At 38.7% G+C, this 17,019-nt stretch overlaps 1 protein-coding gene across 3 annotated transcripts in view; it reads left to right on the top strand.

The window, feature by feature from the left end:
* AP2A2 (adaptor related protein complex 2 subunit alpha 2) overlaps nucleotides 1-17,019 on the top strand; it is a 54,318-nt gene that overhangs the window by 11,263 nt on the left and 26,036 nt on the right. For all 3 annotated transcript variants that reach the window (XM_067295993.1, XM_067295994.1, XM_067295995.1), the window contains exons 2-3: nucleotides 3,026-3,094; nucleotides 16,842-16,984. In XM_067295993.1, the coding sequence (XP_067152094.1) occupies nucleotides 3,026-3,094; nucleotides 16,842-16,984 (212 nt within the window). The remainder of the gene's footprint in view (nucleotides 1-3,025; nucleotides 3,095-16,841; nucleotides 16,985-17,019) is intronic.

The following is a 17,019-nucleotide window of genomic DNA, read 5'->3' on the forward strand; positions in this document are numbered from 1 at the left end:
GTTAAATATCATACTCGGTTTAGTGACATCCCAGTCTTAGGTCAGTGTTCTCTGACCATTTGCCTAAAGGAAACATGAAATCTCTGGGCTCAATATTAACCCATTAAAGTATGAGTTATGTGCCCTTCCATTTGAAAAGGAAAAAGCATTAGTAGTTTCAGTTGAAATTTAAACTTTATCCTCCAGTTTCTGGTAATACTGGGACAAGTTAATTGCTGAAAATGAAACTAAAGGAGGTGTTTTTAGGTCTTTAAAAGAGGTTTTCTTATTGAAGATAGCTTATCAATCTTGAACTTCTTATTTATTTACATATCACTTTGGCATATGTTACTTACTGCAGCCCTCTGTTCATAGAGGGCATGGACCCAGGAGCAAAAGACTTGCTTTAGTCTAGTAGTCAATTCTTAATGATAACAAGCATCTTAAACATAACACTTAATCTCCAGCATGTGCACAGGACAAATAATCTGATTGAGACATCTAAAATCTGTAGTGGAAGACGCTTCAAGCTTTAAACTTTCCCTGCTGTTGTGAATAGCACTACTGCTTTAAAATCAACTTATTTTAGTTTGGCCATGTTTAATTTGAAGAAAAACCCTAATATATTCCATGAAATATTGGTGGAAAATTGGTTAAACCCGGTGATCTGAACAGATGCCTCTTAAGAATGGAGGAAACTATACTGTAGTCTTTAGCCTTGTCAGTCCAGGAATGAATAGGAGTTTCTTGGCTGAATTAAAATTAAGGATATACCTCCAGCTCTGCCTGAAAACTAAGATGCACATAGATAGAAACTATGATTTATGGTTCAGAATAGGTATTGGGAATTCTTGAGCTCTGAAAAGGCCTAAATTCTTAAAAATGGTAAGTGGACAAATAACTGAAAGTAAATAGCCTTTTCTTCAGGGTCGGGTGTATTGTTTCTTTTTGTTTCTCCAGTGTGTGTGGAGCGGGGGTTGCAATGTGGAGTGCCTGCCAAGGTTCCTTGCACTTTGGTATTTTGAGCAGTGTCCCTTAAAACAGTGTTGTAGAAACACTAGTGTAGCAGCTATTGCTGCTAAAATGACAAGGCAAACCTCTATAGTTGCTGCTATTCTGTGCCTAACTTGTTTTTGTTTGTGTAGTGTACTTATCTTGCCACATGCCTGTACTCTTATTACCATTATTGTAGACCATTGCAGAATTATAGACTATTATTATATTATGGTATTATATATAGAAAACCAATTGTTTGCTTCATCATAGGCAAAAGTCACTTTCAGAAGGGCTTAACTTTGAGTTTTTTCAGTCTAAATCAAGAATTGAGAAAAGCTGTTTTAAATTGTATTTGGCCTGGGATTCCCTTAAACTTTAATGTGTTTGCTATTTTTAACCTGTCTTGAGGCTCTTGCTTCCTTGAGTTACTTGGTTGTCTTTCATCTGCCCTGCTGCCACATCATCTTAGAAATGGGGAAGGGATGGGAAATAGTTATTGGGTGGCATACAAGGCTTTGCCATATACCTCCTGCCACTTGCAAATGAAGAAGGATGTTTAAAAGCCATCAGCTGTGAGTTGTTGCTTTCCTTGCATGGAAGGAAGGTGTGAGTTGGAGGTGTTGTAGAACTGCTGACTGGTCCTGATCTGTTCTTCAGGTTTTGTCATGTACCTTTCCCTCACTAACATGGCTGCATTTTATGACTAGGTATCCGGCTGTGCCTAAGGGCAGTGAGACAGTATTTGGCAGGCTGGGAACTTAGGTCTGTAACAGCCTACTGAAGTGGAGGAGAGGGATATGTGAAAGCAGGCATCTGATCCCTCCACTGATGAAGTTGGTCCGCTTTCACGCAGGGCAAGAAAACTTATTCACAAGCTTCTAGCCAAATATAAGTGATGGAGGTAGGGGAAGCAGTTTGTTTCTGCTGCTAGCTGAGGCTTTTCAGAAAGTACTGGAAAGTCTGAGTATGTATTGGTCTGAATTTGCAGCACTGCTAGATGACTGGTTCTGTATTGCTAAAATGGGTTTCACTTATTTCAAGCAGTTATATGTGATTCCTGGGTTAGATATTTCATCCTAACATGCTCACCGAGATGGGAGGTAACTGACCCAGACCACTGTAGCTTCTGAAACTGCAGAAACCAAGATGCTGAGGAGTAGTAAGCTTCTTGGGTAATACTCGCACTGTCCAAACCAAAGTGAGTTTACCATCGTCTCAGTTTAAAATGTGTCTCACTTCTCTGAATACCTAACTTGAGTTGGCACCAGAAAAACTAATACTTACTTTTGGAAGCAAAAGTTGATATGAAATACAAGTTGTGCTGAGAGCGTAGTATGTTTTCTAATAAAATGTGAATGCATACATTTCTGGTTTTGCAAGCGACTTTTTTGGAGCATATGGAAAGTCTTGTTAACTTTAGCATGTATCCCTTCTGTCCAAGGTTTTTCAGTCTTTTGGATGTTTATGGGTTTACTGCTTTTCCTTTTTAATGTCTGTTAAGAACTTAGGCTTTTTTTTCTTTGCTATTAAACCAAATGACCATTCAGTAGAGGGGGGGAAAAAAAACTTGCTGTGTTATTCCTCAGCTTGTTAAGAACACAAGTTGTTTGTTTAGATGATTTTGCTCATCTTAAAGAAAGGGAATCTTCCTGAGCAATTAAGAGGACTGACAACCTGGTAACCAAATCAAAAGTGAAATTCAAAACTTTTTTTCTTGCCAGTTTAAGAAATAGAGAAGATCTATTACTAGACTTTCACACTTTAAAAGCATCTCAGCTTAATTGTATGAGGTTTTGGTAGCTGTCTAAAGTTTGCAGGTCAAACTTAAAACAGGGAAGTCCTCTTAGTGTCTCAGTTCCATCCTAAAGCAATGCTTAAGTTACCTGTGTGATGGTTCCATTCATCTAGTCTTAATGCTGCTTTGGGAAGGGAGAGGAACAATTCCTCCTAATGCTTGTGTGTTCATCCAATATGGTTGGGTGGAAAGAAACTTGGGCCAGTAGAGAGCTGTTTGAAACGCCATATCCTGATATATGTTCTTTGATTTCAGGCAAAAGCAAAGAAGCAGAGATAAAGAGAATAAACAAAGAACTAGCAAACATTCGCTCAAAATTTAAAGGTAAGTGACTTGACCATTCTAAAAACTGTACTGCTTGCTTTCTTTGTGACGCTTTCTCCTATTCCATGGGGGATTTGTTTTGTTTTTACATGTTTGGATTTTTTTTGTCAACTGTTGTGGCAAGCAAAAAGCTAGAGGAGGCTGTTTGAATAACTGTTGAAAATAGACTATTAACTGCAGGACTTTTTGACAGTCCTGTGGTGCTTGGCCATAATGGAAGGAAATGCCCTTCTCTATCAAAGAACTGAGCTACCGTTCACAAACTCTGCATTTTCTAATGCTTTGCCACCCAACCTTGTGACTACTCAGCCTGTACCTGTGGAAGGCTATGAATTAAAGAAACGTGATTATCCTTAGCAAAACCAAATCTGTTTGAAACCCCCTACGCATGGTTGTACACACGTGCTCACTTGTGTGCTTTCTTTCTTTCTCCCTCACTTTTGGGGAATTAATGTGTTAAGTAGTCTTCTAGTGGAATTAAGGTGAAAACATATAGCTTATGAGCCCTTGAGGCTGTAGGTCTTGACCATTTCAATAAGCAACAGCAATACAAACTGTATAAAACAAAGAATATGCAGTGACTTTTCACCAGGATGGAGTCATTGAGGCAGCAGTTAAGCAACAAATGATAATGCTCATACAGTAACTGTATTCCAAGTGGTTTAGTTGTATATGTGGCTTTATGGGCTTTTTGTTAAGCTTCTGAGGAGTAGCTGAGATGTTTTTGAACAGAGTTCCATCAGTAATGCCTATGGTAAAATAAGCTTTCTGTTTAAATAGATATAGGACTATGTAGCTAGATAACGTGTTGCAGTGTGGAGGTGATGTATGGGGCTTAAAACTTACTATCTTCAGAGTAAACTTGTTTACCTTAATTTTCTATCCTGCCTCGTAGGCTGGTGTTTCTCATAGGAATATTTATTGCTTTTACAAAGCCTGAAATAACTTTCCTGAACTTCTTAGTCATCTGTTGATGTTCTTTTTCTGTGCAGTGTATCTCTTGAGGGCATGCTGCAATGTGAAATTTGTTGAAAGAGGAAGTAATGTGAAACTTCAATTCACTTCTCAAACATATTCAAAAACTTCTTTAAACTGTTTTAAACTAAATTCAGCCCCTTTGCCTGGAAGGAATATTTAATCTGTCTAATATAGATTGTACTTGGAAACTAAATTGCTTTATTTAAAAAAATCTATGACTTTATGCTTAAACATTGACTTGGAAATGAAGGTCACTTTGAACATACAGCCAGAATTAACAAAAATGACTTTTACTCTTGTATTCAAGTTTCCATTAGACCCTTGAACTATGTGCTGGTCACTCGGTGTGCATGCATACTCTGTACTTGAAGGTAATGTCTACTTGGTCATTGCAACTGAACAATGACATAAGTTTTAGACTTGGAGTGGGCGAGGGAATAGGCCTTAGAACAGACTGTGCAAAGCATGCCAAATCTGCCAAAACACCAGTGTTTGGTGGAACCTTTGCAATGAAAAGGAAGTGAAAAACAATGTGACAGCATAGGAAGATGCTGAAATGAAAGTGGGGGTTTTTGTTTTGCTCTTTTTCCCTAGAAAAATAGCCATGCAAAAAAACTTCCTCAGTTATCTTATGGCTGAAGCTACCCATCTGGATCAAGTATACTGAAGTTTGTAAAATAAAAATGTTAGCACAGAGGGATGTGAATGCTTCTAATTTTAGAAAGAATTTCTTAACTCTCCTGAAGTGTCCTATACTCTAGTCAACTTATCACCTCCAGGCTTTCGTTGACACTTAAGAGTTTTTACAAGTCTCTAAATGGGGGCTCCTGACCCTTTGTCAGTGCTAGCCTTTCTGGCTTGCTCAGAGTTGGATTTGTTCTTGGATTCAGGAGCTAAATTTGCTTTGACGTCACTCAGACAATGAGAATCGTGAGCTTTGTTTAACCTACATCTCTTTAGAAGAGCATGCTTTTTGTGGCATGTAGAACAGGAGAAATCACCTGGTTGTGAAGGGCAAGACTTGTGTGCAGGAGAGATCTGGGGAAGCTGAAGTTGCCTTTTCCAAGAAGAGGTAAAGGTACTTCAACAGCAGAGCAGAAATAGAGATAATGTGTGTTGGCAGACTGCTCTAAAATCAATTTTCTGAAAAAAGAAAGCTGATGTAAGTTTTTCTTTTTGCCCAAACTTTTGCTGCTTTTGCAGCAGGTATAATTGAAGCTGAAGAGAACAAGCATGTTAAGTTTGTTTTAAAAATTAGGTTGACTTAAAGTAGAAACAGCTGAATGAAGGAGTTTCACTTAAGGAGTATTCTACATAAAACTGAGGAGGCAGTTGTCTGTATTTCTAGTCTTGTGACTGTCAAACTTGATCCTCCTTGAATAAGGACTCAAACAAGTAACACAAAGCACAACCAGTTATAGCGCTAGTGCTGGGTAACTTGTTTGTTAGCACTCATATACCATTTGTGTTCAGCATAAGCCACGCTGATAATCTGAAACTTACTGAATTGCCGATATTTGACTTGATTATGTCGAGCTTGTATCTCGAGGTGTCTGTCCTGTTGACGTGCTTGATGCATTACAGAGGAGGAGAGCGTGAAATCATTGTTGGAACTTCTTCAACTTTTAGCACTTCAAGATGTTTGCTGATATGCCAAACTTCCTTAAGGGACTCCTGGTCAAGACCTGGTCTTATATGTGCCTTCCAGTGCATTTATGAAGATACTACTTTCAGTTTCATCAGAGGAGCACACACTGCATCCCTAACATAAAAGTGAATGCTGATCTGACTACTCCTTTGATTATATTGCAAGCTTCCCTGGACTGCAGTAAAACTGGAGTCATTTTTCTTGTTAAGTGGCCTTGCATGCAACAAAGGCGACAAAGCCCACCTGAAGGTGAAAAGTACTGATTCATGCTGTGGCTTAATGTGTTCCACGCTTATGGGGCATAGTTTTCATATTTTTGTACCATTCTTTGAAAATGGTTCATGTAATGCTATAACTTAATTTATCTCATATAACTGTATAATCAGCTAGTTATCTGCTCATTTGAAGTTCTAGGTTTACCTCTGAACCTAGGCGTTCTAGGATTTTTTTTGAAGTTCCCATCAAGAAAGCTCTACTCGAATGCTTTCTCTGACTTTGGATTGTTTGTTCCTCTAAAGTTCCTAGCAGTTGTGTTTTGCCTCTGTGCTTGGTATTTTTCCTTTCCCGAAGGGCTGACTTTACATAACACAGAGGTGGACACTGTGTTAGCTAAATTGGGTGATGCTAATAAAGGGAGCTTCTCTGCATGTTCAGTTTTTGTCTGATAGCTGCCTTGCCTGGAGGGCACTAACTATTCCTCCAAGTGGAAGAATATAGCTTAGGTCTAGTACATGGAGCAATCACTTCTGTTGAAGGCATCTTACCTGTCTCCTACTGGCTGAAAAACTTCTCTTTTTATGATAGCTTGGGATAAATTCCTGCTTTGTTCACTTGTTCTACTTGCTCCATGAGCTGCCTTGACACTTGGATGTCAAGGCCTAGTGTGCTGAGCCTTTGATCTTTAAACTTCTTTGCTATGGACATAATTGTCAGAGGGTGAATTACAACCTCTCCAGTTAGCACTTTTGCATTATGACTGAAATGTCGTATTGAAATTAGCCTGTCCTTGCCTCTTTGTTCTTTTCTTTCCAGGACTTTCCAACTGTAATTGGGAGCAGAATAAAAATCTGTCTATTCTATTTCTGTAGTCTTTCTTCAAGGATCTAAAAGTTAATGCTCTTATAATAAACTCATCTAGGCTCCCCTTACAATACAAAGTGAGAAATTGAAAAGGAATAATCTTCCAGGGTGACTTAAAGAGACACAGGATGCCTGTATGGATCCTAAAAAAAAAAAATAACTTCTATTTGGTAAATTTTTTTAAAGACAACTACAATTAAGGGAACTGTTCCTTATCTGGGATAATTCAAGAACTTCTTTATAAGGAAAGCCTTTTTCATGGGGGAACAAAATCAGAGTTCTGGAGTTTATATTGTAGCAAGTAAGGGATCAGGAAAGTGGGGGCAGAGGAAAGCCCAGTACTGATCTTAAGGTGCCTAAAATTAAAGGAGGTGATTTTACAGAATCCAGACAACTTAAGAGCAATAGAGTTTCAAATATTATCTGTAAATAGTTAGTGCACATCCTTACTGGCTTGTAGGCTGCTTAGCAGCTCTTGCTAACAGAGCAAAACTATCCTTTCAGATATTTAGCAGCATGTAAAAGCCAGAGGAACATGTGATTCTCCCTAAATAGTATATTTTGTTATCAGAATTTCATAGGCAAGACAAGCTAGTTAGATTAGTCTCAGTGTGTGGAGACTTTCTCTCTCTTTTTAACAGTTTAAATACAGTCAGCTTTTCTCATAATATTAATTTGGCAGTTCATGGCTCAGTTTTTGGTAATGATTTTGTTGTTCTACTTTTTTTTAAGTTCAGGTGGCTCCTTTGCTTCTGAAGATGTAACATACATGAGTCTGTAGTCTGACTTATTTTGTACTCCATCAGAAACTCCCACCCAACCTATTACAGCTGGCCTGAACCAATTAAGGTGTTGAACAAATTCTAAATTTCCTTGCCTCCATTGGCAAGCTGCTCTTCCTGAGTCTCAGATTTCTGTATTATGGTGCTCTGATTCTCCCTTGGCTGTTTGAACGTTTATTTGGCAATCTGGAAGATTCGGCCTCAAAGACTGTCTGTTTTCTGTTGGTCTGTATTTGTAAAACTACTTGCTGTCAGACAGCAGCTTTATTTACTGTCAGCTGTTGCTAAAGTAGGTTTTCTGCAGCTAAGTTTTTTTACTTAGTAGTTTAGAAAGGACAGATTCTGTAGAAAGCATCATGCAACTTTACCTGTAGGTATCTTAACGGTTATTCTGCCTGCGTCCTTCCATTGTCAAGAACAGCTTGAGGTTCATGCCTAGCCACAAATCTTACTGCAGTCTCACTACCAAATAAATCTAGTGTTTTCAACAACTTGACTTCAAGCTCCAACACTTTTTTTTTTTTAAACCTTGGCTTGGTTGATGGGCAAACTTTACTGTGTTTAAGTAACTTAATTGTTTATTTGCATTTCTCACTAATGAGAGAGGAATTTGTTATCAAACTAATGTCATCAAACTCTACCTCAGTTTGAAGTGAGGGGCTGTAAACTTTAAATGTGAAAATCCAAATTATGGAAGCTTCCACAAGCTAGGGCTCCTGCAGAACCTCACTGCCTACTGCATGTTCTTGCCTCCTTGAAGTGTGAAGGAGGTTCTTTTGGACCTGGTTGCCTCCCTGTTGGAGTTATCACATTCATGACAGCATGTTTAACTAATTGCAGAAAAGTTCCTAATGGCTCAGACTGTTTAAGTTCTGACTTGCAGGGATACAGTCCAGTTCTTACTGGGTGCTTGTAGTCAGATCCTGTTAAACCATACTCTTCAGATAGTAGTTAGTATCTCACGTTCTGTGTACTAGCCCAACTCCTGACCCTTGCACCTGACTCGGAAAAGCTCTAATCGTATGTACCTGCAAATTTAAATGGGGCAGATGGATTTAAACCTGTTAACCATAGGAAAGCTAAGCATTCTAAGAAAAAGATGGCTTACATGTTTCTCATAACACAAAGGAAACTCCATCCACACCCACTACTCTGCATGCTTCTGTAAGCTTGCAAGAGAACTATAGAAATAAGTGAACTGGTGAATTGTGTGCTGCAGCAGTCAACAAAGCCTTAAAAAAAAAAAAAAACCTTTCTGAGTGCTTTTACTAGTAAAGTGCAGTAAGTAGTATGAGGGCATCACAGTGACAAGGAATTCAGTATTTGTCAAAATAGGTCATCCTTTGAGTCTTGCCCTGTGAAAGGTGTGCAAACATGTATTTAAAAGGCTTCTATTATCACCCCTAAAAGGCTACCTAACACGGTAGAACTAGTCTTCTCTGTTCTTTTACATGAATATCTCTAAAACTGTGTAAGCCAGTATGCTATGAACTGTAGGGAAACTTGGCAGTATTGAAGCTCTTAGCTCACTAAGCTGTCATAGTAGGCTTCTCTGGTTAACCTAGGTAGTTCTGTAGCTGTGTTGTATAACTGAATATTCATAGGTTAAACACTGCTGATGGTGCAGTTCATAAAAACTTGCAAGTTCTGTTGCTAAGTGTTTTGCAAGGTATTTCATGGCTTAAATACAAAAACTTTAAAAAATGCCTGTATATCCAGTTAATTCTGCTTCTGTGATTAATCATGATGCAGGGGAGAAATGATCATAGGAAGCTTCAGCTGTGTACAACCATGAAACAGGCAATGATAATGGAGTTACTTTCAGTAGAAGTAATGTAACAACTTCATCTTGAGTACCTTGCGTGTAGCACACTCTTATTCAGAATTATTTAAATCTGCTTAAATGTAAATTTTGCTGTGCTCAACCCATAACCTGAGTTAAACATCTTCTGACTAAACCTTCCCATAAGTTGTTCTTGCTTTTATTACATAGTATGTATGGATTTCGGGTGAAAGTCCTCACTTAACTGTGAGGGCAATAAGTTGATGTACTTTGAAGGAAAATATAAATACTGTGAGCTAGAAAAAGCAGAGTTTAAAGGCCACAAACAGTTACACAAGCTGTCTAGAGCGTGGGGAGCTGATAGTGGTTTATCTGTCCTCTGCAGAAGCTCTGTATGGGCTGTGTGGGGCTTCCTTGCAGAAGGGCAATGTAGGAATACATAGATCTTAGTGATGCATTTTACTTCTAAGTGGAGAATGTTCAATTTAACCCAGTTCCTTTTTATGTAGCTCTGACTTTTTTTGAAGTTGTGTGGGGTTTTGTGTTTTTTTTTTTTAAATTTGTTTGGGTTCTTAAGTCAGATGTTTGATCATGAATTTGAGATTGAGTCCCTTGCTAACTAATTATGGGAAATAGTGGGGCCCTGTGTTAATTACTGTCTGAAGATTTGGCTGTTGGACTGGCTGTGTGCCCATAGTTGGGGAAAGATGCAACTATAAGAAGCAAGGTTGGTAGTTATACCTCTTGTCACAAACATGTTCTTGCTTGAGAACCCGACGTAAGAGACTGGTATACCATCGTTTCCTTCCTTTGGGCCTTTACACCCTTTTAGTGTGCTCTGTTGCAATACCTAGGCCCAAACCCAATGTGGTTCCCAAGAGGTATTCTGATACTCTTACAGACAAAGGTTAAGTATTTCTTGTTTTGTTTTGTCAGACCAGTCTTTCGGAGGTGGATAACAGGCCTGTTACCCACATCATGTTTGAGGGTAACATCCTATTTACCCTTATACCTAGCAGGCTGGGATGGGGTTGCAAATCTCTGGAAAGGCCATACTTTTCTTGAACTGGTGGAACCGGTGGACTTGGATCTGGCTTCTGTACTCTAGCTCAGAAGGAATATACTACTTAAAGTGGCTTTATCTGTTGTTCTAGCATGAGGAAGCCCTATCACTGAGGTCAGTGTCCTTGACTGTTGCTTTAAATACTTCTGCACAAACTGAGACAAGATGCATGTAGCAGGAAGAAAAAAGAAAACTACACCAGTGTAATACAACAGAAGTCACAGAGCTAAGAATTAAGCCCAGGAAAAATATACCTTTTGTTTTACATCTTTAGACTATAAGCTGTGTGGTTTGGGGTTTTTTTGTTTGTTTTTTTGTGGGTTTTTCCCCTCCTATTCGGAGGGCCAGACTTCTAGTTTGGCTCAAGAGTATTGATTTATAAGTGAGACCTTCTGGCTTCTTGAGGAAAACTAGATGGTGTATTGATTTGTTACTCAATTTTGATCCCTCAAAGCAATGAAGTTGTACACAAAACTATATACTGATTCTGTAAACAATGGAGCTCTTGTTTTCTCCTTGATGCAGGCTTCTTGTTTTTTCCAGATCTGGTGCAAGAACCTAGTTTTGTTCTGGTTAGTTGATAGGTTTTTCTCCTTCAAGTAGCTGCTGCATTTAAGACATGCTAGTGTATCTTAGCAATTTTTAGTGGTGCAAGAGAAAAAACCCTATGTCAACAAATAATGTCTGCTTGTTTGCCTCTGGCTCACTTGTTTTGCCAAGCTCGAGCAAGTCTCCTCTTATCCCAAACTACATACAGTAACCCATTGTAAGAAGCTCCAGAATACGCCTCTAAATACCTCTTTTAAACAGAAGTTGTGCGACAGTGAATTGCTCTTACAGTATGGCAGGAAAGCAGAGTCTTCCACTGCTTATATTTAAAATTGGTCCGATGTTTTAGTTGGCAGATGACTGTCAGGTTGTCTTCTGTTTGTCTGAAGAAATGTGTGAAAGCAAAGCATCTCTTCACTGACAAAGCAAACTACTGGAAGCAGAACCAGTCTTCGAACATCAGCCGAGTTGTAGGGCTGCTCTAGTAATACTCTGTTTTGGCGGTGGTAGTGTGGTAACTAAATAATAACTTATGGACTTGTATTGGTTTTCAGCCACAAGTCCTCAATCTTTCAGTTAGAGGGCTTGGACTGAATTGCACTTTTATGGAAAAGACTATTCTTGTCATGCCTTAAAAGATGTAGATAGCCGTAAAAAGGCAATTGGGTATTTTTTTGGGCCTCTAAGCTATGAGTAGGCCTGCTGTTAGAGTATTGTACTGGACTGCTATGCCAACTGCATGAATATAGGTCAGTGGCTAAAACTATACAACTTAAGTAACCTAGGAAGGAAGCACTCAATGCAAAGAAGCACTTAAGGATACTGTCCATTCTACTGCAGTTTTAAAAGCTAAGATATATCTAGTCTTTGAGGTAGCAGTCAACTATGTGGATGCTGGTGAGGCTAGACTCTATCTAGTTGGTAGCAGGCTGTGCAACAGGGTGGGTTTTTAAGAGTACTCAATTGGATTAAAAAGTGATGCTTTTTAACTCATGGACTGAATTAGAGACAGAAGGCTCTGCTTGGAAAATGAAGAGTTCGGTAATGTTCATGCTTTATTTCTTCCTCTTTGGAAGGCTGCCTGAAAGAGATTCTGGTGTAAATTCCTGTGGTGTTTACAGAGCTCTAATCAAACAAAACCCAAATCTGTGGTAGATAAGAGATGCACAGAAATGTGGAAGCAATATTTCTGTTCTAATTCATAAAAGTACCATTTGCTGATCAGCTGCTAGTAGTCTCTTTGCCCTCCCCCACCCCTCTAAAAAAGGCTGGCAGGCTTTCCAGGGAAAGGAAGTAGTCTTCGATGTGCTCGTTGTGCTTTAAAAGCTGCTGACATGTTCTCTGGATCCTTCCTGTTTCTGTTGACTTGATGTGCAGTGTTTGAAAATGTTCACAAAAGCATTTGAAAATGAGCGGAGTTAAGAAAAGTAATTGTGTATTGCAATAAAGGCTGCATAGAATAAGCAAAATCTCCTGTTCTTGTTGTCAAGATGTTTTCTTGGGACTGGGGGAAGCTGTATTTTATTTATTTATTTTTGAAAGCACATACTTAAGTGATAAGACTTGTTATAACATTTCAAATAGAACCTTGTATAAATGCTGCTTGGGAGGGAGTGGAATGAATTAGTTAAACTTGAAACTTCCATAACAAACTGAAAGCAAGGCTGCTTCAGAACACGGTTGGAATTAGAAATGTCCAGTGAGACCTTTGTTACTGTAAAGCTGTCTTTTCAAATTAGACAGCTAAATAAATGATATACATATTCTGTTATCCTGTTTTGTATATGTGCTATTATTGCTGAGAACTAAAAGTTTTTAAGAGAGCTAGTGGCTGTCACTTGGCTTAGTTTGTAAGCTTGCCTGTTAATGAGAACCTTCAGTTTGCCATCCTGCAGGAAAAAAGCAGCTTATTTCTTCTCCATCATGACCTAGCAAAGAACAGTACTGTAAAATCAGTACCTGAAACATTCTTTCCTTAGGACAGAAAAAAATACTTCAAAGCATCTGCTTTCAAAAGCCTCTGTCCCTTGTATAACAGAACTGGCAATGTGCTTCGAGCTTGGTTGTATGGTGTAGTTTCTATCAAAGATGCTTCAGATACCAGTATTGTGCGAGTTCAGATTAGCAAGGTCCTTAGATCTTAGGTATCTTGTAAGGATATAAAGCTTTAAATATCTAGGCCCTGATTCTGGGAGGGGAAAAAAGAAGTGCCAAACTATGACAAATGCTTTCTTGTGAAAGTCAATGCAGTTCAGAGCATACATAGTTTCATCTGCTCATGTTCTTCATTAAGCAATTGGGTTGCTCTAGTCTATACTCACTGTTCCCTTGTGATTTCAGGAAGTCAGCAGCTGAGCAATTCAGGAAAACAGGAGAAGCCAGTCTATACATGTGAATTCTGTGTATCAGCTGGCTGTTGTGCACTGTCAGGCAGCAACACTTTAATCTCAGTCCCCTGGAAACACCACTCTTGGGGACTCTGGCTTTCTTGCTTATCCTAAGGTAGATGTAAAGCTACTTTCTGACAGCTTTTGATGCATCTGCCTACCTCTCTTCTGAGAGAAGCAACCAGTGATATTAATGATGCTAAACATGATAGCAGGTCCTCAACTGCATAGATCTTGGCTCCTAGAAGAACCTAGACTAACCTGGATCCAGCTTTAGTGTCCCCTTCTGTGAATCTTAATAAAATTTGATAAAGGTATTCAGCATAACCCATTCCTTTAATCAGTGACCCCAAAACAGCTGGCTTGTCACTAGTTGTCACTTTTCTCACTGATTCTTTTTCTCCTTCCAGTTCTTAAGGAGACAGATTGCTAAAGAGCTGTTAGAAACCTTAAGTTAACAACTAAAAAATGTTAACTCATGCACGCTCGCTTGCTCTCTCTCTTGCTCTCTATCTTGTGTCTTATTTTTTTGCCTCTTCTAAGCAAAGGAGGTATTTTTGATCTGCATGAATTTGTACGCCTACGATGGTGGGATGGGAAGGAAGCATCTGCTGTTGAATTCCATTTTCCTGGGAAGATAGTATAACATGAAGTACTACTTTCCCCTGTATAATTGCAGAGGGCTTTCTTCCTTTGTTTCTCAAGCCATAGTTTGAAGACCACAGTGGATAAACAGACATGGCTGAACATACCTTGCATATTTTTCCCTTTGGTTGTACTGCTTCCAAAGAAGAAAAAATGGATTTTTCCTAATCTGAATGTCTTACCCTGGTTCTGCTAATGTTAATTCATATATCCAATAAAACAGACTCTGGATTCTTTTTGCTACTGACTCATCAGGAAAATTGCCTTATGTCAGCAAACTGAAAGAAAACTGGTTTTAGGCAGTCTTATGCAGAGATGGCTGTTGTCAGCATATCCTGTGTAGCAGGACTTGACCAGCATGCTTACCTTAGTAACACTGCTTTCCATATCCACACAAAATATTTGAGTGGCACGTCCTGGCTTCTGCAGTATGGATCTGAAGGTTGCTTTTACCTTAAAGTTGTTTTTATGCTGTGCAAAGCTTCTTTTTGTTGGCAACTGTTGTCTATGCCAGTTAAATATGTATATATTTTAATCAAGATCAACTACTGTCTAAAGACTTGGATTTTGAAAGGTATCACTGTCTATATTAAATCTCTGAAATAATGTGCTTAAATTTGGTCCTTCTGTTAAAATCCCTATCTGTCATGCATGTGGAAAAATGGCAGCTTGAAGTCTTGAGGGTCAAAAGAGAAAACAACCTCCTAAAACACTGACGTAATTGCAGCCTATAGGCATAAAATTTTCTCTGCTTCAGTGTGCCGGTACACTTTCTCCTAATTCACTAACATTACAGGACTTAACATGCAGCCAGATGCATTGAAGTTAGTCTTCATTCCTTCAAAAACTTAAGTTTAACTTACAGTGGTGGCGTTTCTCTTGTTTAGATTTCACACTAAATTAACTGTATCAATAGGAGCTGTAGATGCTTGTGTTGTGGGAAGTCTATTCTGCTTCTCTGCCTGTGGGTGGGGAGGAAGAAGGGGAGACTTCTGTGCTATTAAGGTTATTTATTATATATTTAACTGCCTGCTACATATATCTGTGATTAAAAAAATACATCTTGGAGCTTTTTTATAAAGGTAAAAACTTGGAGATATTTTGTTTAAGCTTCATTTTATGCAATGCTATTCTGGCTGAACTTGCCCATCACTGAGGAATGCACGCTGCTCTGACAGATGAGTTGTTCTGGACCCTGAATGCAGAAGCTAAGGAGTGTATATAGCCTTCTAGGCAGCAGCCTCTACGATAATTTTCTTCCCTGACCAAACTGAAGAATTTGGGCTTTTTGATTTACTGGTGCTCCTCTGCCTGCTGATGGGGGAGGGGAGGAAATGTCCCACAAAAAACATGTGTTCCTATTTAGCCATTTCCTTATGAAGGAGGAATGGCTTGCCTGATGAGCTGCGACCTGTTATACTGTGTTGTGACTGGAGACAGAAGAAAATGGTTTAAAAGACCATGCTCTCAAACTTCTAAAAATACCTCTGTACATCAAGCTAAGGCCGAACCCACATGGAGTGCCTTTTTCTTCTAAAACTGAAACACTTGTGAATGCTTCTATCTTATGAACACTTTAAAACTGACTTGGTAGTCACATCCCAAGGCCTAAAACATGGAAATGAATCTGGATCATTCTGCCTTTTTAAAAAAGACTTACTGTTTTATTTTGTTGCTACCTAGTTCTCTACTGTGGAACACTTGAAATCTGCTATGAATAGTATTCAGTCATAACAAAAAAGATAATTTGCTTATAAAACTTGTGTTGCACCAGCTCTGTAGCTTAGAGGCCTATGGTCTTCCTACTGTATGGATTAGTATTAGTAGTTGGGAAGGATCCTTTCCTGTGATAAAGTTTGAACAGTTGGTTTAACAGGAGAACAAGTGTACAGAAGGCATGTACCTGTTCTTTGATCAATTTTTACTTTTTCTATTTTAATTAAGAGACATGTACTGACTCTCAGTAAGAAAACCTTTTAAGGACATATTGGGAGAATTCAGAGACTAGATGGAAGGGTTGGCTTGTTTCATGGCTGGGTCCTTTAGGATACAGATGATGGCAATAGTAAATGGAGCTAACACTGAAGTCTTCAGGTTCTTTTCTCATACAAATACTTGTCTAAATATCAAACTAATATAAAACTGATACCATGTGAATGTTTTGTAGATTTGGTGACAACTCTGCTTTTTGAGAGTTGTGCCTCTTTCTCCTGTTTCAGACCATTAGAAAATGCTACAAGCTACTTGTGTCCCACAACTGGGAATAATTTTTAAGTCCAAGTGGCAAGTTACTTGACTTGTCTGACATCCGTTAGTGATAGCTTGTGATAACTTTCATGTGTTTAGCACAAAATGGTGCAAAGTTTTTAGTCTTTTTAGGTGAGTGTTAAGAGGATTTTTCACAATTTATTCAACATAGAGTTTCATAAATTACCTTTCCACTGAAAAGATGGAAACACCTAGTGATTTGCCTCTACCCTATGCTTGCATATGTGGGATGGTACTTCTGAGATTGAAAGCTTATTGTACTGTTGGGTTTTTACATTTACTGTTAACTGAATGCTAAGACTGATGTTACGTAAAATGCAATTACCTTAGTTATAGTGAAACTCTCGACATTTGTATTTCTTATGCAGCATTGTACATAGTGAATCAAATGCCAATCATCATTACTAAATGCTACTATAAATCTTTTTACCCTATCTAAGACATGATGAGGTACTTCAGTGGAGCTGTTTACCTTTGCAGGGGGGCAGATGTCAGGTCTCAGTGGGGGACCTGAAATATAGGAACAACACAGGCTTAATCACTCTTTGTTTCCTTGCTTTCTAGGTGACAAGGCTCTGGATGGCTACAGTAAGAAAAAATATGTCTGCAAGCTGCTTTTCATCTTTCTCCTGGGGCATGACATTGACTTTGGTCACATGGAGGCTGTAAACCTGCTCAGTTCTAATAGATATACAGAAAAACAAATAGTGAGTGAATGCCAGCTCTATAAAAGACAAGGCAT

Source organism: Apteryx mantelli, chromosome 4 (assembly GCF_036417845.1).
Source record: "Apteryx mantelli isolate bAptMan1 chromosome 4, bAptMan1.hap1, whole genome shotgun sequence".
NCBI lineage: Eukaryota > Metazoa > Chordata > Aves > Apterygiformes > Apterygidae > Apteryx > Apteryx mantelli.